We start from the raw sequence: 22,526 nt of genomic DNA, 5'->3' as shown, positions 1-22,526 counted from the left end.
GGTGGCACTGGATATGGGTCTTAAATAAAGCCAAACTTAAACTGACAGCCTTAAGACTTGTCAGAATAATTAAATTTCATCAAAAGTCTTTCTGGCTTAAAAAAGTCTATTGTAGTTTCGTTGACATTATCTTGCTAGGAACCTGTGAGTCTCAGTTCTGGTCATATTTTGCATCCTTTTATGGGATTTCTTAGCTTGGTTGGTCTTGTCTCTAGAAAACAGCATTTTTAAAGAAAGCAAAGAATTGGCAAGGTTTCTGTGTGCACTTCTAATATGCTCTCCTCCCTATGTGCCCGTCAGTGCTGTTCCTCATGATTGTTCTAGCTACAAAAAGTAAAAAGTCATGGGTGGTAATTCCTCTCCTTGATAACTCTCCTCTCTTTACAGCTGTAGTTTAATATTGTGAGAACCCCAAAGAGTCGTTTATGCTGTTGACTAACTGCATACTGGCTGGGTCACAGAAATGTTGGGAGCTATGCCAGTATGAATCTGAGGCAGAAAAAAGCAGGATTTGTACGGGGTTGTTTTTATCCTAGGTGATATCTATATGCAGTTCCAAATGTCAGAGGATTCCTTTGCACAGATCCTTAAATTTCATTTAATTTTCTATTAAATGATTCTCTGGGCTTCCAAATTGCTAGTGCATTTCCTTATACAGGTGGAATAATCTTACTTTTTTCTTACTGTACTCATTAATGCAAATGGGAAAAATGGTATTTTATTTAGGACTTGGAAAGAAGTCCAATATAAAATAGGATTTTGTCGTGGTTTAACCCCATCCGGCAACTAAGCACTACACAGCTGCTTGCTCACTCTCCCCCGGTGGGATGGGGGAGAGAATCAGAAAGGTAAAAGTGAGAAAACTCCTGGGTTGAGATAAAGACAATTGAATAGGTAAACCAAAAGCTGCACATGCAAGCAAAGCAAAACAAGGAATTCATTCACTACTTCCCATGGGCAGGCAGGTGTTCAGCCATCCCCAGGAAAGCAGGGCTCCATCACGCATAACAGTTACTTGGGAAGACAAACGCCATCACTCCGAACTTCCCCCCCCTTCCTTCTTCTTCCCCCAGCTTCATATTGCTGAGCATGATGCCATATGGTATGCAATATCCCTTTGGTCAGTTGGGGTCAGCTGTCCCGGCTGCGTCCCCTCCCAGCTTCTTGTGCACCCCCAGCCAACTCGCTGGTGGGGTGGGGTGAGAAGCAGAAAAGGCCTTGACTTTGTGTAAGCACTGCTCAGCAGTACCTAAAACATCCCTGTGTTATCAACACTGTTTTCAGCACAAATCCAAACCATAGCCCCATACTAGCTACTGTGAAGAAAATTAACTCTATCCCAGCCAAAACCAGCAAAAATTTGTAAGGATGACTACGATCATATATTGCTATGTACTATTAATGGCTAGTGCTTGAATGTTGGGTAATTACACGATTCAGTTATTATGTGGGACAAGACAATGTTTGCAGGTGCCTGTGGTGTGCCTTCTGACTCTGAAAGCCAAACTGAACCAGACAGAGAAAGATGCAAAGTAATATATTTGGTGGCATTAAAAAAACTGTTACATATCTATGTGTATGTATCCAACTGCTGTTACTGTGAACAGTCTTCTCTCCCTTATATGCATGAGAATTGCTATTATCATTAATCTTAATAATTTTTATTTCTCTCTGTTTTCTCCTTTCAGTTGCAAATGAGACAGGTGACAAAAATGCACGACCACTTTCACGATTTGCCCGTAAGTAGCCTTTTTTATTTTAACTGGTTGATTTCTATATCTACTGTAGAAATAAACACATTTAATAAGTCTTTTAATCTCATATTATGTCCACCCTGTTACTACAGCTCATTTACAGTACTAAACTGAGGAACCATAGTACTTAGTTGGAAAAGTCACTTACAGAAATTCAGTCTTGTTGAACAGAGTTGATGCAAATTTAAAAGAATGGAAGGCTTTGTGGCCTTACTATTGTTTCAAGCATAAAAAAAATATAACAATATAAGTGTCACAAACCCAGCTGAAGTTGACTACAGTGGCTACTAAGAAATTTGGGTCAAGCCTTAGAAATAGCGTACAAAAAATGTAACTAAACCTTACTGATAGCACCTCCATCACCTTTTGCTTCACACAGCAAGGTTAGGAACTAAAGGTATGGCTTGGGATTTGAAATAAGTGAGCCAAGTTTGAACAAAACAAAGGGATGCATCTGGTAATGTAGCACCAACTGACCATGACTTTGACCATACGAATTATTAAAACCACGTGACCAAATATGTAGGAATTAGGAGGAAGATAGGAAATCTTGTTCATAACGTATGCAGTTTCATGATGATTTGTGATCACTTAGCAGGGAAAAATCCCCTTCTCATCATTAAAAGGAGACATTTGCCATCATCATGGGTGGTACAGATCAAAACATCAAAAGAATTTACATCTGTGGTGCAGTATTTCACACAGTCACAAGATGGCACTCTGAGCATGCCATACCTCACATAGGTAGCTAAGGTGCATAATGTAAAAGGAACTGCTGTGGCTATGAAATCTGTTGCATGTAATGACTTACAAGATGATGGAGCAGATTGAATAGGACTGAGAGAAAAGTGTACTGGCATTCCTTATTCCTGATTTAGGGCTTATTTTCCTTCACGTTGTAGACAGTAAAGCTTAAAAAAGGGGGTCTATTAATCAGTCCTGGCTGGTTCAACCCTGAAAATGCATATGCCAAAGGAAATCACAGAGGAGAGAAATTTAAATGTAAATGCAAACATTTTCAAGTTCTTTATCACTCCGCTTTTTGCCCATTATGGTTCCTGAATACTAGGTACAGAGTTAGAAGATTCAGCCCAAGTACTGTTTATTCCTGGATGTTTGGGTTACGAGGATTTTGTGCTGCAATATTGCCTGACAAGTAGGTCAGGCATAATGTCATGACATTTGGAACTGAGCTGGCATTTCAGTTCTGATTCTGACATTCATAAGAACTTAATTTTTGGTGAATGTGTATAGGGTGCAGGTCTGAGACCCAGCAATAACCTGGTTCTGTTCCTCCTTTAATCTTGGCTCTCAACCAGGCAGCCAAGCCTTATTTGCAGAGTTAGGGGTGACTGGCTTTACATGGAAGAGAAGACACTGGTGGAGGGCTATCAGCTGAATGAAAGCACAGGATACCCCCTTGCAAGGCCTCATCATATGACCCAGTGCTGCATGGGATTAAGTGTGGAGGTGAGATCAAGGCCGCAGGCTATTTGACAGTACCAGAAATGCAATTCAGAGAGGAACACTTAGATAAGCCTGGTTGGGAAGTAGTCACAGAGGCATAATATAAGGTTGAAGGGAGATAATTCAAAGTGTAAACCAGACCTTCGCTGTCAGGAGTTAAATTTAGTGATCTGGGAGTCAGGTTGAGGATTTAGTGATCCAGCTAGCTTCTCATAGGGTATCATTAATGATGACTCTGTGGCCATGAGCAGTATAAGGTCACAACTCTGTGGGAATGGGAAGGAAAATTAGAATGGGAACTGTTTTATGGAAAGGAGGGAAATGTCTGAGGCATGTGCTGTGCTAACATGAATTAAATGAATGATGCCCAAATTTATGCTGAGAGTACTGTAACCTACTCTACCATACCATGTTTCATTGAACAAACAGTGGAGTGCAGATCAAACATTCAAAAACATCCTGACTGAATGGCAGAAAAAGCTGCAGCATTTGAGGACAAGGATTCAAGCAATAACTGAAGTCATAGAGGATTATCGTTGTTATCCTTGTGTCTGAGTCATAAACCAGAAACTGGGATCTTCCTGGATCGTGCCTTTCACATTCACTCGAATGATTAATTCAAAGGCAATTACTAAATTCACAACAGAGAACAGGATTTCTATTGCTCTGCAGCAGCTGCCCATTTGAGGTCAACAGTAAAACCTTCAGAGATTTCAGTGGGATCACAGTTGGGCTGTCATTGAACATTTAACAAACCATACCCATTTTGGCTGACCTTATTTACCGGATCTAACTTTCTGTGCATGCAACCAAACACAAGATAACCTACAGAAACCCAGATGAGTCTTGTCCATCCTGACTGTTGTCCGCAGATCTCTGGAGCATGTAGCTGTTTTCCCCTTTAGTTCAGGAACAAAGAAAAGGGAAAGGCTGCAGGTGTTGTTAAGTGAGGCAACGGGAATGATAGTTGTGTAGTTATCTGTGATCCAGGTAGCCAGACTTCCAGTGTAACAATATTTTCAGGCTATATTAAAGTATTTGAACACCCACCTGCAGATTCTTTAAGCAGTCCTGTACTTTTAAATGTGAAGTTCCAGTCAATTAAGAGACTTCGAATTTAAGAAGTTACTACTCTTTGTAGCAGCAGTTAATGTACCTGGTATCTCACTAGGTCATCTTGCTACAAGTACCACTGTGCCATCAGTCTTTGAGCAGTTGTGGCTGTGGGAATTTAAGTTCATCAGGCTTTCAGCATTTCAGGCAGCTGGAAGTTCCTGGCTGGTGTCTGTTCAGGCAGGCTTGTTAAATAAAAAAATCATTTGCCAAATGCCCTTCACCTGAGCATAGCTGCGGGCAGGCTACTGATTAGGACAGGTGGGCATTTCATTGCTGTAGTGAAGTTGATTAATTCATGTCAGTTGGCTGATTTGCTGCTGTTGATCTTCAGAAGAGCCAAGTAGATCTGGGTCTACAATCTAGATATAATCATAGGGGACAGCTGCATAGGATGGATATCCAGGCTGGAGGAAAAGGTAGAGGTGTATATGTAGAGAACACAGAGAAAACAACTATACATAGTGAAACAAGTGCTTGGGGTTTTTTTTGCACTGTTTTTGTTTAAAGAAAAAAAAAAAAAAGGTTTGATTTGAGTGATTATATGGTTTTCAGTAGCAGTTAGTTAACCTGTCACTGTTGGCTTTCAGTGGTATTGCAAACAACAAGCTACTCATAAGTGCAGAAAAAGGCTAATATGTCTTTTTCCTGGACCATGGAGTTGCCCTGTGCCTGACAAGCTGGAGGGCTTGTGGAATAAAAGAAAGGGTAGAGCAGAGGAAAGAGGGAGAAGATGGTGGTTTGGGAAGCTCAGCAGATTCCTTGGAGTCATTGCAGGGGAAAACCTCAAAATTATAAAAGTGGCTTCAGAGAGCCTTTTTTCCACAAAATATGATTTTAATAGTGCACAGCTTTTCCTGCAAGTGTTGATGTCCTGCTCTCCTGTCTTAGTGTGCAGCATGTATGGCTGGATGGCAACTTATATTTCTTTGTTGACCGTATCTTAACAGACACTTAAAATTCTAGTTCCAACTCTGCTGAGTATGCCATAGTTTTGTGAAAGAAACGGTCCTCTCAACATACTATAAGGAGTCACAGTGGTTTTGGCTTTATCACAGGGGGTCTGTATGGTCAGATAACTTAAAACTCTTACATCCTTTATATTTCCCCTTACAGAATGGGAAAACAAATGCTTACCTATTCAAGTAAAAGTAAGAAATTTTGGGAAATTTGCATGGTGGTCTAAAGAACAGAAACAGTGGTATTGCCATAACATTGTAAGTCCTTGAATAATAAAGATGTATGGATGTTGCTTTTATTTCTGCAGCTGTTGTGTAGACATTACTTTGGACTACCTGGTGTGAGGAGTAATTTTGCTAGCTATTGTACCACAGAACTTGGCACAGGACAACAAGGCTACTTATAAATCTGGGTAAATACGGTCCTTGCACCTTAAATAGCTGCTGACAATTAAGAGCAGAGAAGACTATGAGTACGGAGCTTTCCTGATTAGCTGGGAAATACTCTGAAAATTACTTTGGAATGGGGAAGATAGATGAGGATTCTTGCTGATCTGTCTTTGCACCACTTAGGCTGTGTGAAAACAAGACACTGAAGACAACCAGCAAAATAAGGCTTCCATCACCTGTCTGTAGCAGCAGATATTGGTGCTTCTAACAGGGTAGCTTCTCATGATATATTCCCAGGAGACATGAGATAGCAGCTCTTCTATTTGGTTTCCTCTTATGTATTTAGTGTGTACTGCAACAAAAATTCAACCTTAATCCATATGTGTTAGGTCTGCTCTTTGTTTCTTAATTGTCTCTGCTGGACAATTAAGTCTCAATGTCAGGAAAATATTTGAAAATTTTACCTGTACAGTCTCTTATAAAAATCAGTTGCTGACTTTAGACATATTCCATTTGTCAGAATATTTTTTTTTTTCATTTTGCATATTGATAAAAAGCCCATGGAGAATGACTACCAGCAGAGTTGGTACGTCTTATTACTTTGGAATCCGGTAAGATTAATGCTTGCTGCACCTCTGTTGTGGGAAGTCTCTTAACTGAAATAATTAGTATTTCAGTACTTAACTGCTCTTCTTGGGATCTGCTAACTCACTCATGTATATTTATAATAATTGAAAGTTAGAATGTGACACAGGTGTTCAGTATGGGAGTATCACTGGGATTTTCAGAAGTGCCTAATTTATTCAGAAGCCATTTGGAAATTTTTGAAAATATGAAATGGATACTTAAACTTTATGAAATGGATACTTAAACTTTATGAAATGTAAGTCACGTATTCTCTTCTCCAAAGGCGGGGAGGAGAGCTGACTGAAGGATGCTAATTGTACTTTGTCAGTGGAACTAGACTTACAGATGAGGATGGGTTCTCTGAATGACAAGCAAGAGGCACCTGGTGACACTTCTAAAAAAATGTAAAAAGATCATCCATATAAATATTTTGGCAGTTGAATGTCTACTGAGAAAAGTTGAAGTTTCGACAGAAATGTTTTCTGATACTAGTCCTTCAGTGATATCTTCAATGTATAACTCAACCACTCTTAACTTTAGTCTAAGAAAGTCAGCGATTAATACTGTATTGATTTGGTACTTTGGTTTTTGGTTAGTTCTTCGGCTTAAAATACAGCCACATCAATGCGTGCTAAGCTGTAATCTAAGTATAATGTGGAGAGGATGATTTTTACTGAGATGTGGAAACTCCATGTTCTGTAATCAAATCCTTTTATGGGAAGCATTACAGTCTTGGATTTGGAATGACCTGAACATCAGTGCTTATTTCCACTTGGAGTTTTATTTCAGGTGTTCAGGCTTAATCCCAAACTGTGGTGATGCAAAGGTAAAAAGATAACAGATCATCTGTGTTTTCCAGACTGCTGAGAGACTGGACGCTAGGCCTATGAATTTATTTTCCCTCTCACTGTCTGTTTTTACAGGGTCTAAATCACAAAACTGCTTGTGGAACACCATTATCGGTGGGCTGACCGGCAACCTCAAGGAAAGGCCAAAGCCAACCATCATCAGTGACCCTAGACCTCCTGAAGAAATCTTAGCGGATGAACTACCGCCAGTGGACAGTCCTGAGGCGTTGGTGAAAACATCTTTCAGGTCTGACGGATATGTGTTTACTTTGTTTATCCTTGAAAGGATATCTTTTTAAGATTAAGTCTGCAGCGTGGGTTTGGTGGGGGAATCGATACTGAAGGATTCAGCAATGCTGTGTATCTTTGTACTGAACAAGAGTGAAAAAAGAGGTCCATAAATAATACTGACTGGACTCGTCTTTTACTTCTCAGACCTCATTAGCCTTCTTAAAAGATTATGGACTAGACAGGTATAAATTCTGTAACTAATCAAAATGGTCAACAAAGACAGCTCATTATATGAAGGTGTCTTTGAAGGTTGATATTGTTTCATTTGAAAGTGGTTTACTGATCAAGACTTGTGCTTTAGGTCAGATGATGGGCTTTATTGATGCAAGCGAGAGCAAGACCTTTTTCTGTTGATGTAATGTCTTGAGAACTGTCTAGCATTAATTTATTTTGTCAAGGAGAAGGATTCTGGCCAGGGGCTTGCAAGCGAGTGATTGCTGCTGTTGTAAAGTGTGTGATCTATCTATTGCTGGGTTTTCCTCTCTTTTATTTAATCATGTGGACATACAGTTGTCAGATGTTTCTTGGAGGCATGTTTTCTGAAAATAATTTTCTCAAAATGAGGTAAAATAGAGAAGCCGTGTGCATGCAGTGGATCTTTGACCAAAATGTGAGAATTGGTGTGCCCAGCAAAAGCGAAGTGAGTGGCAGGATTGATTTTTCCAAGTGTTTTTTGAGTTTTTTTTTCTATTGTTGAAAAATTATGCTCTACTTTTATATTAAACACACATGTGTGCAAGCATAAAAAGTTTTTTTGCTTTGGATAAATTTCTCTGATTACAGTGATTTTGATTATACCTTAGTCTGTCAAACTTATTTCAGTCATCATATATTCATTATTTTGAAGGTACTTATTTAAGTCATTGTATTAGGTAGTAATTTCAGATATCTTGTTTATACTGCTTGACATTTAAAAACATATTACCGTAAAGTGAGTTTATGTCAGTCTATCTAAATAAATCCTGTAATTCCATAATGCATTTACGTTCTTTAATATTTCCATTGAAATTATTCAGGACAAGTGTTTTAGAACCTGGATCCTCCTTTTATGATGACCGATGGTATTTAATAGCTTTTAAACACCTTGTCTGATATTTAAAGTCTGTAATTTCAAGAGATCTAACTCTTTTTCAGCTTTCACTTCTCATAACGAATTCTGGGTAGCAGCAATCCTTACGTTGCCATCATCAAGATAATTTCAACCATTTTATATGACGAAATAATGTCACAGTGTTTCAAATGGCATGATTTGATTATGTAAGTACGGGTGACTCTTGGAAGAAGTGAGCTTGTATACGCCGTAATAAGGACTGCTGAGTTGGAAAATGTAATTTAGCAAAATAGTTTTGCTAATGTAGTTTAAATGGCTTTATAAACATTACGGAACCTTTGTTATTTCATCAGTATAGAAATTACTGTAAAACATGGCATTTTGGGGGGCTTCTATAGATGGAAATACAAACAAATTGTTGTTACGAAATAAATTGTAACTGTCTAGTTTTATAAAGAAAGGAAGACCCATGTGTGTTTAAGAGCTACACAGAGGAGCGGAAGATAAGAGAGTACATTGCAATTACTGTCTAAAGACGTGAGAAAATAAAAACACTGATGTGTTTATTCGTTTTGGGATCTTGTTGATATTACGGTGCAAACTGGGGCTTTGGAGGAAGTAGCATCTTTTGTACGATGGGTTGCATGCTTGATTCATCAGGGTCTTCTGTGGGTAATGATCTTCAAGTGCTTCCTTGACAGAGTTTGGCTGGTGTGTCTGAGTGCCAGCGATTACCTGCCGAGCATGGGCTTTCCTTGTTTCCTGTTTACTAGACGCTAGTGGGAGATCTTGCTACCCTCTTGCCTCTGGGGAATGAAATGGGCTTTACAAGTTGTCTAGTCCGGCATGCCTTAATTAGGAATCTGGTGGCTGAATCTCAGGAGGTGTGTGGGGCAATGTGGGGCTTGTACGAACTCATTTTACAGAGAGAAGAACCAGGCCTTGTTTTCGAACGTGACTGTTACAAACCGTAAAATGCAGCGACTCCTTTACTACTTCTGATTCACTGCTGTTAAAGCAGTGTATGGCAATACTATCCCTTTCATGCATAGTTAAAAAGAAAATGTCTCTCCAGTGTCAAATGAGTCACACTTCCTTGTGATTGCCTATCTTTTTATGTGAATACATATAAGCAGCATGAAATCCCAGTTGCCACCTCTTGTATTAGATCTTGTTTTCTACTGTGCAGTACTTATTGTTCTGTAGCTTGGAAAATTAGGAAGAGATCTGTATTTGATTTTATTCAGCATCTAGATGTGAGCTTGAAATGCATTTAAACATAAAAGGAGGAATGTGATTATTTCAATCATTTCAATCGTACCTTTCCTGCAGTAGTAATCCATCTTTAAGATGTAAAGCAAAAACCAAACGGAAACAACCCCCTCTCTACACCCAAATATAGTGCATGATCTCTCCATAATTAAAGTGTTCTGATTGTCTTGATTTTCTTATACAATTTTTTTAATATCTCTTTTCTGAAGATACCAAGAACAAGCTCAAGATTGGTCTAAGCAAGGTTGAATACCTTTCGAAAGAGAGAATTGAAAGAGTTTGTAGTATCTTCTTGTTTGCAGTGTCGCACTGAGTGAGCAGCTATAAGTAATTTTGTGTCTTGACTAGTTATACTACTGCAGTGCTTAAAAACCAGATTTTTAAAATCCATTCTCACTGGCATTTAGTCTATTTGTCTAGTAAAGGCAGGGGAGGCCTCAATTTGAGTTACATTTGGAATACAGTGGAATAGAGAGAATGGCAGATTATCCCCCTTTTGATAAGGAAAAAAAATAATTAGATAGAAGTGATGAGCTTCTTGGCCCACACTTTAGGCAAGAAATCTGATATATCCACTATCTTTCTTTGCACAAATAGGTAAGTTCACAATTACAGGAGCTGTGATCACTTTCTTTTTTAACAGCTGTGCACGTATCAGCATCCATGCACGTACAATCGTTGGCAGTGGCTGTGGATTGATGCTCAGGAATATTAGATGGTGGGCGTATGGCCTTGTCAGGGCTGCGTGATCTGGATGTTGGCTGGAGATGTCAGTAGTGGCCAACACTGAAGTCTGCTACTCAGAAACTCTCTTCCTATATCTGCTTTTTGATCTGCTAGGTCCCTGTAATGAGTAGTGGTGCTATCAGTATTGGTGAGAATTAACAGTGGTAATTCATGAGCTCTTAAGGAGGCTGTGTAGTAACTTTACAGCTTGCTTTAGCTTCTGTGTGCTGCTCCCTGGCAGCACTACCAAAGCAGGCATTTTGATAATGCTGGGCTGGCACCTGCCAGGAGGAGCAAAGAAAGAAGAGACAGGTTTGGGTGCTGTTCTCCAAATACCACCTAGAAGTTTGTGGAAGCGCTTTATGTTGGAGGATACAAGAGAAGGTGCTGCATTTGTCCCCAGACTGCTGCCTGGAGTCAACCAAGTCACCAGCGTGGTGCTGCTCCAGCTGAAAATTTGATGTGTCCAAGATGTCGTGATATCTCCCAGGCTCATTTGGTTTTTTGATGTACGGGAGAGGTGGAGTGTTGTTTTGAGTCTGGAGACCTGAAACACTCTACTGGGGTATATGACGGTGCTTCTGGGATGTAATGGCCATGCTGCATCTTGTGGCAGGAGAGATCCCATGGTACAAGGTGTCTGAGACATCCAGGGAAGAATGGAGATGCTCATCTGAGACAAAACGTTCAGTGCAATCTCCCATCCTGGTCCAGGGCCTGCGTGACAGCTAAAGTTGGTCTGGAACTGCTGAGTAGTCCAGCTGGCTCCATCTAGCACATGGGGGCTTGGGGCGGGAGTGTTTGCGAAGTGATAAATTGGTGTAGCAGGCAGCTGAACAGTCAGTAGATGAGGCAAAGACCCTCCATCCTGTACCAGACAAGCCTTGCTGGATACCTGTGTAGCTATGCAGAACTAGGAAGTGGTATATATTGTCTGTTACCAAGGCCGCATGTCCTGGGAACCAGAAAGGCAGATTCAGTTCCTTCAGGGTCAGGGTATTTCTACACTCAGGGCTTGCATGGGTTCTTCATTTCTGTCACCTTTCAAAATATCTCCAGCTTTTAGCTTGAGGCTAGTAACATCCCTGCTTACCTTAATAGCCGCTTTTCCTATGTCAGCTGCAAAGTTTCTTTATCTTTCCAAGGAGAGTTTGCTTTGCTTTCCTTATCTGCTTCTGTTCTGCTTTGGGAGTCTTAAATCACACTGGCAGCTAATCTTCTTGTATTTCTGGTTTGGTCATGGGTGATGTAAACTCTTGCTCATGCCGTCTACCGGCCACTTGGTCTACAGGACAGAGGTGATAGCTGTGTGGGAGAGCCGTGACCATGACTGCAGAAGAACAGTTGAGGGCTAGTCGTGGGGTAGAATAAAGCCTGTCCTCCCTCCCTCCTGGGTCTCTGTATTTGTTTATTGCCTTTTTTATTTGGATTTTCTTCTTGTTTTTTTAAAAAACACACACAAAAATGAGAGATGAGTCTCACTTGCCCTAACTTGTTTAAAAAAAATAAAAAAAGACTGCGCAAAGCTGGAAATATGAAAAACAATTTCTCATTGGTTTTTATACCCATCTACAGCAGATCCAGGTCTCACTAAATATTAAAACGTAAGCAGTCTCTCTGAAAAACACCCTTCTGAACATCTTTCTCAATCCAGACTTATAATAAGGCACTTTACTTGCATTAAACTTAAATTCATCTATGTTCTATTCAAACCTGTTGCTTATTCCTGTTATTTATTGATACTCATTAGGATGAATAAGACGTGAAAAGTGTTCTGTTCATTGAGGGAGTGTCGCTCTTCTCTCTTCTTTTAATTGTGCCTCCCTTCTAGGTGCATGTTAAGCTTTGTGAGAGCTACGCACTCATTTCTTGGTAGATTGAGATTTATGAGTCAGAGGGGGAATGATCAGAGGAGAAAGATTTATACCAGTTACTGTTCAAAGGCTGCATTCTCTCTTTCCGCGTATATCCACACGGGTCCAAGAGGAAGGTGTTTTTTCAGGCAGTTGAAAGAGAAATGGACTTCTCTCTCTCTCTCTCTCTTTTTTTTTTTTTTGATATTACAGTCTTCTTGTTCTTCATAGGATAGATGTATTATTGATGACAAGCAAAGCCAGCGATTCTATCCCTGTAAATATCAGACACATCAAAAGACCCAAGCTGAGAAATTCAGATGGACTGTGGGTGTCCTAACAGAGCTGTGCCTCTGAAAGGCAGGGAACAAATTCACTTCCAAAATGGGAGCGAGAGTTTGAGCTGAAGCTCTGTGGGTAAACAAAGTCCTGGTAGTAAGAAAGTCCTGCTTTGAGGGCCGACCAATGCCTGTCCTGGACCACACTTCGCTGCCTGATGTGCATCACCTGAATCTTGTACCATAATAAACTCTATTTGTTTTGCAGCTGTACAAGGCTTCCAGTTCTGCCTTTGTAAGCATACAGATCACCCCCAGTCCTTGACATGGACTATGCTAGCCTCTGCCACACAGAGGGTGGACGTATTTTTAAATCCAGACGTGGTATACCTGTACAATCACGTGAGTCTCAAATGTCTGTGCGGCACTCGTGGGTATACAAGGCTGTTCCAGGGGCCATGATTAATTGCTTGGCTTACTGAACTTGCCAGCCCGGTCTTTCTTGCAGATTTACAGAAGAAACTGCATGTGGGCAGGGAAGTGTATATAGGCAAAGACATGAATTTAAGGATGGTCTTTATCCTGATAAGGAAGTGTTTAATAATGCACTATTTAGTTATCTCCACCATGGGAGATTAATAGCCTCTACATACTAATACCAGACTGGGGTGCCTTGCAATTCCCATTTACATGATTTTTAGCCTGGTTTCCTAAGGAAAACTGGCTATCATTTTCCTAAGGAAATTGCTGCATGTCTCTCTGTCAGCCTTCCCATTAACTTCTTAAACATAGCTGAACTTGATCAGTAGCTTCAAAGAATGGTAGACATCTCAAAAGTACTTAGTTCCTACCTATTTTGTGAAAACTGATGGTAGGATAGAAAAGGGTCCCACTGAAGGAATGGGTAGGAGAGAGAAAAGCTGACTTCAAGAGTTGCTGTCTGGCTGACCAGTGCTAGCATGCTCTCTGGCTAATCAGCACATGCGTAGCATGAACCAGGTGCCACATGGGACCACACAAGCAGGCAGGGCAATATTTGGAGGAGAAGCCCAAGGAGAGCAGAGTGGCAGGAGACACAGCAGGTCGCAGAATGTCTTGCTATGGGGAAGGCAGGAAAGATGTAAAGCACAAGTGCGTAAGAAACCAGTCATAGCTTGTGCTGCAGCTTTGAGTACTATAATTGATGCTAATGAAAGGTATTATAGTCACTACTGTTATGCTATAAATCATGCCTAATCACCCCAGTGGAGTGGACCACATATCTTATTCTGGTCGATTAAGTGAATTATATGCCATGATCCCCTCCCCTCCTGCCACGTGGTTACATCCGGCATGGTCTTCCTGTGCACAGGCAGAGGTCCAGGGTTTCCTGATGTGAACTCACTCTCATGGAGTGTCACCTAATGGGGAGGAGCGGCTGGGCTGGAAAGGGGCTGGTGGCTACCTGGCCTGTCCCTCCAGCCTGCAGTCTGCACTTGAAGGGCATGTGGGCTCTGGAACAGATTTATTGTCCTGGCAGTCTGCATGTCCTGTGGGCTGTAAGTTGCTCATCCTGTTATTAAATTAAGACTGTCACGGTATATATTTCATTCCCAATGAGAAAATGGGACAGTGGCTTTCTTACCCTTGGCAGTCAGAGAGAGTGTGATGAGCTGAGATAAAAGTCTTTGACTAATCCATTGCTGAAGCTTTATCTTGAGTTCTTTAATTTGCGTAAGCAAGAAACATTAAAAAGGGGCTCAAAGGAAATTCCTATACAGTTCATCTGCTTTTGAATGGCTGCTGATGGCAATGAAGTGGTATGTTATACTGTGATGTTTTCCTAAAGGATGTGGTAAAACATCCTGTAGATCCAATCCAGTCAGGTACAGATTTGGTTTGGTTTTGAGACCACAAAACCTGCAAGTAAAGAGTTCAGGAATATTTTGAAGTGAATAACAACAATAACAATCATGAAATTACCCAAAATAATCTTAAGGCTGATGGATAAGAGCTTAATCTTCACTAATGTCCTGCATTTCTTCTTAATGTGAAGAGCTTTGAAGGAGGAGGGAAAAGGGATACTTAGCTCCAGTTAATTGAATATGACAATCAGATCTGGAGAGAAAACTGTATTCTGTCTTGGGAAAATGCTAGCCATTTATGCATTGAAATGCAAATTTGAGATTTTTTTTTTTTTATGAAACCCAAGAGAGAATCTACACTAAACGTCTACTTGGGACACGTTGGAAATCCACATACGCATTGCAGATGTCACCCATCCAATGGATCAAATTGTTGATTCCCACGGGAATGCTATTAATACCAGGCTCCACGTTGCTCAGAGTCACCTGTTTGCACCCCCTGCTCTGTGTATCTCTCTTTTAACTCTGTGGTTTCTGATGAAGGTCTTGTCCAGTTTGCCTCCCCATGCAAAATTATTTTTGGTAACTGCAGTATTTTGCTGGAAATTCTTTTGCCAGAAATCTGCAGTCCAGCCTACCAGTGACTTTGCAGACATATAGCAACATCTAGGTAAGTAAAGCTGCTGCAAACTGTCAACACCCCTTACCCACATAACTTGCTAATGGCTGTTCTTTATCTGGTTTTTGCATGTTAAGCTTCCTGCTGGCAATTTCTAGAAACTATTTTATGTAATAGAAAGGTCTCATTTGGAAATTATCACACTATCCGAGTACTCAGCACTTGCTGATGTCAGAGCCATGGTGTCTGTAGTTTGCAGATTGGGACATTTATTTTTAGTTCCAATAATTTTTGGATCTGGATCTACTGAAGTGTTCACAGCAAGACTGCTAAAACTATCATGTGTTACTTGGTTTCCATCCGAACTTTATAAATCGATCTAAACTTTATAAATTGACTCACGTTGTTTTGAAAACAGGCCTATAGTCTAAATTTGCTGTCAGTGCTGCTCTTACTCTGGCAAAAAGCAATCTTGTATCTTCTTTTGGTAGAAAGGCCTTCATTTTGAGGTGTGCAAATTGATCCAGGAATATGGGCTTTGGATCCCCATTTGTGCCCAGTGATTCCTTCCATTATATATGTACCTTTGATCTGTCTCCTCTTTCATGTGAGCACTTAAGAGTTCCTTGTCAGAGCAAATTTTCTCTCAGCTCAGCTGAAAAAGGACCAGACCTGAAGTTCTGTTTCTTTTAAATAACAGCTACTGAAGAGCATTTATTGTAAAAAGGAAAACTATGAGAAGCTTATTTTCCTTCCTCCTAAATGATGTGCGCAAGCATCATTTGGATCGGTGTGAGCATCTGTAGTTGCAGTTTCTAAGATGATGATAACATTTCTATTTCTAGTACTTAGAACCTCAAGATTGATTTTTGTCATGTAATTGTCACCAATAGTATCTGCTCCTGAATCAAAAAGATGCTTGTTATCCTACCGGATTCTTGTAGCAGTTATAATTAAGTCTGCCCTAATTCCAAACAGTGTTATTCATAATAAAGTAATATTCAGATTCATTCTGAAGATGAGATGTTGAGAAAATTGGATTCCTCTTATGGCACTGTACCTCCTTTTGAGGGCTTCTTCACTTCCTAAATTGTTTTAAAGTTGCTCATAATATAATTATACGCAATGTCAGCAGTACTTGAATAAAAGAATTGCAGAGTGTAGTAGTGTAAATACAGTGGGCCAAATTGGGTGTAAATTGGCATAAAACCCAGTTGATTTCCATGGAGTTATGCTGATTTACTGCAGCTGAGTATGTGGCTTGATATTTCAAAACAGTGCTTGTACACTGAAATTTGCATATTTGTTGATTAATGTTACAAATCTTATAAATTTGGCAGAGTGTTTTTGCTGAATCATGAGTGATGCTGTCGAATAATATGTTAATCAAAGTGGCCTGGGGTAGACAGAGCAAATTCCTATCTGAAGAATGCCTACTGGCTTTCACAAAAACTCTGTGAAGCTTGCAGGCTTTGAATCAGTACAGCCTTTAACTATTTGCCTTTTTTCTCCATTGCTTTAACGCTGGCTCTAATGTAGCCAAGGCACTTTCTGGGCATCTGAGGATGGTGTTGGTAAGCCATGACCTGAAATGTACGTTTTCTTTGTGTCGCTTGGCCTTTACATATTTGCTCATTGCATTGGTTCTCAGAAAAAAAAAATGTACTTAGTGCTTTTTCCCTTTATAATTCATTATCTAATATAAATAATTGTGTTATCCTGACATATCAGCTCTTGTGCTAGCAAAACTGCTCTCATTTCTTACAACAATTACTCATTGGTACCAACAGAACACAGGCTCCTTAGTTTTGTGCTACAGCAGAATATCAGCCGTATTACTCTTTTTTTTTTTTTTTTTTTAAACTAATTTCATTTTTTTTCTGAATTGAAGTGAGATTAAACTCAAATTTGTCATACTCTATGTGTCATTCTTTTTGAAGCAGTTGTACAATAATTAATGAAAAGTTTATATAGAACAAATTGATTCAATATTTTACAAAGATGGTATTTTTTCCAGCATGGCTGTGTTATGGCTTATACAACTATGTTTTATGCCGTTTAACATTAATGACCTGGATGATGGGGCATAGTGCATCCTCAGTAAGTTTGTAGATGAAAAAAAACCCAAAAAACAGAGGGAGTGGTTGGTAGACCAGATGGGTGTGCTGCCGTCCTGAAGGACCTCTGCAGGCTGGAGAACTGGGCTGACAGGAACCTCATGCATTTCAGCAAGGGGAAGTAGAAAGTCCTGCACCATGGTGGGGAACAACCCCATGCACCAGTACATGCTTGGGGCTGACTGACTGGAAAGCAGCTTTGCTGAGAAGAATCTTGGGGTCCTGGTGGACAGCAACTTAGACCATGAGCCAGCAATGTGACCCTGCAGCAAAGAAGGCCAACAGCATCCTGGCTGGCATTAGGAAGAGCGTCACCAGCAGGTCAAGTTTCCCCTCTGCTCAGCACTGGTGAAGCCACATGTGGAGTGTTGGGTCCAGTTCTGGGTTCCCCAGTACAAGAGAGACAGGGACATACTGGAAAGAGTCCAGCAAAGGACCATGAAGATGACTAAGAGACTGGAACATCTGACATAGAAGGGGAGGCCAGGAGAGCTGGGACTGTTCAGCCTGGAGGAGAGAGGGCTTGGGAGGAGCTTATCAATATAAATACTTGATGGGAGGGACTGCACAAGATGGGGACAGACTCTTCTCAGTAGTGCCCAGTGACAGGACAAGAGGCAGAAGGCAAAAATTGAAATACAGGAAATACCATTCAAACATAAGGAAAAGCTCTTTTTTAAATTTCTTTTATTTTTTTTTACTGTGAGCGTGGCTGGACACTGGCACAGGTTGTCCAGAGAGGCTGTGAAGTCTCCATCCTTGGAGATATTCAGAACATGACACAGTCCCAGGCAACCTGCTGTAGCTCACACTGCTTTGAGCAAGGGGGTTGGACTATATGATCTCCAGAAGCCCCCTCCACCCTCAGCATTTCTGTGATTCTGTGGTGGGAACGGTGAATTTGAATTACCACCCTGTGAGTAAAATCCTAGTGTCTGATCTGCATTGCGGATCTGTTATCTGCATTGCAGATTTTTGTTGCATCGTCTGCACACATCTGCTGCATGGAACTCCCTCTGACGTCAGTATGAAGTAGAGGTCTGCAGTGCAGAGTCATGACGGGGATTTTTCACTGGAGAGTTTCCCCATCTGTGTTTGAGACAAACCAGAATAACATGTTCTAACTTTTTTCCTATGTGAACTGAGTATTTTGTGAATTGACTCTTCCGTAGAGAAGTTTATTAAAATGCAAGCTTCATCTCCCAGTTGTCAAAAGAAAGTGGCACTGAGTTCACAGCTCATATAGATGACAGGAAAGAAGAAACTCATGTAATGAGATACTAATACAGATCCTCAAATGTAATTTAAATTTGTCTGAACAAGTTTCCTCTAAGTAGGGAGGGGAAGTGCAAATGACAGAGGCAACTTCCATAAAGAACTGGTGAAAACTTTTTCATCAGTTCATCCTGAGTTGAGCAATGGTCTTAGTGAGATTATTTGCGGCCTTATAAATCATTAGTTCATTTCCAGGGTCAGCCTAACGCTTTGATCTGTCTTGAAGCCTGGTAATAGAGGTTACTGCTTGTTACTTCTGCAGAAGCACTTCTGGGGGTCCTGCTGAGCTTCCTCTAGGTCTTGAAAAATATTGCTTAAATATTTATCTTCACAGAGATACTAGACTAAGGTGTCATATATTTTTAACCAGTACTCGCTACTAATGTTGATTTCAATGGAGAACTTGGCCTAAAACACTACATGGAAAATTTTCTAATGTGTTTCCTCTGGCACTGAGATAAGATGAAGTGATAGAAAAGCAAATAAGTGTGTTCTGTCATTAACCTTTCAATTGCTGAATTTGTGTGTCTGTTGATGTGCAAAATGTCATTATACTTTTTTTTTTTTTTTGTCTCGTCAAAGATAAAGTCATCTCAATGACACTCGTTTCTCCCCAGACAATGTATTGGGAACTACCTGTTAAATACTTTCAGTTGCTGGCTTCTAAAGTTCTGTCTTTTTTTGTGTTGCTTTGTTGGCCCAGGCATGGCCTCAGATGTGAGACCAGATTCTCCGCCAGTTTTATCCATGCGGTTTTATTAGAGTACCTGACTTTAGGAGAGCTGTACCAGTATATGCCTAAGGCAACTAAGACGTTGCAAGCTGAATGACATTAGCTAATTGAATGCAATTCAGCTGGAGAGAAAGGTAATCAATCAACCATTCCTCTGTTCTCTTCTAAGTGTCTTCATACTCCTGTGGCCATTTCAGGGAATCTGGCGATAGAAACAAAGCACCAAAAGCTGACTTCACTCAAAATTTCAGACAGGTAGCATGAGCAATGACCATCTCTGTCTTTTTTTGGAACAAGCGAGATTTTCTGGGGAGAGTGTGAAGGAAACAGGCTTGCTATGTGACCACATATAAACATTGGCTTTGTTGAACTCTGAGACAAAATGCTGGCTTTTAAGGGCCAAGTATGGGCAATTTTCAGAGCATGCCCTCATGGCTGTTGCTTAGGCTAGAACAACTGCATCCATGTTCACGCTGTTTGGCATCCCCAGCCCAGAAGGGCTGAGTGCTGCGAGGGATACTTGCTACTCCACAGCACCTGACTACGGTCTGCCTGGTCTTGGCGAGCATTTGGGCCATGACTGACTTCTCCATAACCATGCGGACCCCAGGACCACCTCACTGTTACCTTTATAAGTGGCTCTGCCTAGTGGCCTCCTTGGCTGTTCTCTAATGACCATCAAGGGATTGTTTTTCACTGTGATGTTACTGGCAAGACAGGAAAGGCAAGAGGGGTTCAGCTGTTTTGTGAGGGACTTGCAGGTAAGAGAGCTGAGGTCACCTGAGGTGACCTCCTTGTGGTTGTGGATAGCCAGCTGGTTCACATGCAGGGGTCTAGCTCCTGTGCCAGTTTTATGTTGTGTGGGTTTTTATTTTTTCTCCCTCCCCCCCAATTCTTATTGAACCAAGGTCTGTCACCTCACGCCATTTCTGGTGGAGTGACACCAGCATCCCTTGCTAGGCCTGGATTTGCAGGACTGGGCTGTGGGCTAAATGAACTGGCAGAAAGTTTGGAGTAGCGCCAGGTCTGGGACAGGCTGCCTAGTCCAGAAGGAGAGGGTGGTCATCATCCTCTGTCTGCACCAAACTCACGTTACCCGGTGGCCTTCCCAGCTTGGCACCAGCCTGTTCCTGTAGCCACCATCAATGTCAGAGTTGTTGGAATGTGCAGGTGTGTGAAACCACAGCCATCTGGCTTGTCCTCAGCTTAGCAATGAAACTAACAGTTGCTTTCTGACAGAAAGCCATAGTTGGCTGGGCTGGGAATGTCCATGGGATCCCTGTTGTGTAGCATCTACTGGAGGATGGTGTCCATTTGTGTGGCACTTATTTTCCCGGGATGACTGCCATAAGCATTTCATTTATGCTGGCGTCACTGATCAAGTCCACAATTTCTGCATGTTTTTGGGCTTTTGTCTGGCCCAAACTTACAAGCAGTCAAGTCCCAGGTGTTAATTTAGTCTTGTGAAGCCCAGGGGCAGTTATCTGATCAAAACCATCCTTTTTGTGGTGTCTGTTGGGATGATATCATGACTGGCTACTGTGTGGCATTGTTGCATCTAGTTTTCTGGGTCACACTGGCTATAGCATCATGCTGACCTGGCCGTGTAAATACAGTGTTTTGGTCTATGCCTCTTTTCCGGGTGTACATTGACTCGCGGTGCTTCAGGTGGCTTGAATCCAGAACATGCATCCAAACTACATATGAGTGCAGACTGGAAACGGCATCAAAAACCTAATATTTTCAAAGCGTTACTGCCCGTTGAACAAAGGCTTGTGCCTTGCTGCAGCCTCGGCAGTGTGGACATATGGCCAACTTAGCCTGCAAAGTGGCTTTGACAAGACAGTCCCAATATAACCAATGGAGAGGTTAGAGAGGATTGCCGAGTTCGTTTTATATGCATTTCCTGAAATTTCTTCTTCTCAGCTTTACTCTTTTTGGTCATATATTCTTAAAATAAAATTCTTCTTTAAGAAAAAAATAAAAAATTCTGGCTCTATAGTTTCCAGGCAGCATGGACTATAAAATGAAATAACCCAACTGTATATTTAGAAACATGCAAGTAAATGTCTTGTAGCTAAACTTATTATAAAGGTACAGCTAATTGCAAGTAGTATGTTAACACTGAGAGTAATGCTGTACTTGTTTCCCATTTCAAAAGGTAGAAAATATACTTCCGTTAAATGAAATTATGATGCAAATCATTATTATTTTGTTGTATTTCTGAGGAAGAAATTAAATGTTGGAAATTTCTTAGATGATTTTGGAGCTTTTTTCTATAGTGGGTGTTCTTTCAACTTTAAAACATTTTCATCAGAATTTTTTGATGCCTCTAAAAGTAATAATAATGTAGGAGATTAGCAACATTAGATAAACAATTACCAATTAAATCAATCTTACTGTTAACACACAATATGAAAATGCGTACCGCAAAGCAGCGTGAAAAAAAAAATGCATATAAAAATGGTAATGCATGACTTTCAAAATAATTTGGTTTATGGTTTTTACATCCCTGTTTAGCGGTTGGTCATAATCCTTACTGAACACTAATGTAACGAACCAGATTTGCAAAGGACCTTCCTTACAACAGTCTCCTTGGGATACCTGCTTTGTGACAGCAAAAATGGGAATGCCGTGGAAAGGAAAATGGGGAGCGAGAGCAGATGGATAGTATTCTCTGTGTGTGCATGCGTAGGCAGGGAGAGCCCTGGGCCATTTCATCAATGTCAGACCAGGATACTGCTCAGAGATGCTGGTGGTCCTTCAGGATAACTCACCCGCAGATTGTCGTCCCTCTTCAAGTGCTCTCTCTGTGAGAAACCTTAAAAAGGTGGCATATCTTGGAAAAGCAGGGCGTGTGATACCAAGTACCTACTTTTTTCACTCTGATAGGAGAGGAGGAATTGTGGCCTGTAGCCTATTTTGCTCCTTTCAGAGCAATATCATAGGTTGACACCTCTGAACACACTGCAGCAACTCAGCCAGGTGGGAAGCCTGAAAACATACTAGGGGACAAAACTTAGCTGCCAGAAGAAGCATTAGAAACTGGCAGTGAAATTTGTCATGCACAGGTCCAGTGAGGAACCAGATATGTTGTGCTCAACTCTGAGGAGATGCAAAAAAACCACAGCTGAATATTAAGTTAAAAGGGGGAAAAAAAAAGAGAGGAAAAAAAGAAGTGTAGTTTGGAGGAAAGCACATATTTTTCACTCTCATATAGAATACAGGAACTTGGTTTCAAACGTTTTGTTGTTGTCATTACCATTTTGATACAAGCGTGTTCATGCTGCTACAGGAGAATCACAATTA

The 22,526-nt window shown here is 40.8% G+C and overlaps 1 protein-coding gene across 2 annotated transcripts in view; it reads left to right on the top strand.

Annotated features, from left to right (window-relative positions):
* Positions 1–22,526, top strand: part of PDE1C (phosphodiesterase 1C) — a gene marked incomplete at both ends in the record, with an annotated part of 326,875 nt that overhangs the window by 43,954 nt on the left and 260,395 nt on the right. For both annotated transcript variants that reach the window (XM_082320990.1, XM_082320989.1), the window contains 2 exons: positions 1,689–1,739; positions 7,234–7,405. In XM_082320990.1, the coding sequence (XP_082177116.1) occupies positions 1,689–1,739; positions 7,234–7,405 (223 nt within the window). The remainder of the gene's footprint in view (positions 1–1,688; positions 1,740–7,233; positions 7,406–22,526) is intronic.

This window comes from Platalea leucorodia (genome assembly GCF_965183815.1).
Source record: "Platalea leucorodia genome assembly, chromosome: 1".
NCBI classification, from domain to species: domain Eukaryota; kingdom Metazoa; phylum Chordata; class Aves; order Pelecaniformes; family Threskiornithidae; genus Platalea; species Platalea leucorodia.
This window is presented reverse-complemented; position numbering and strand designations above follow the sequence as displayed.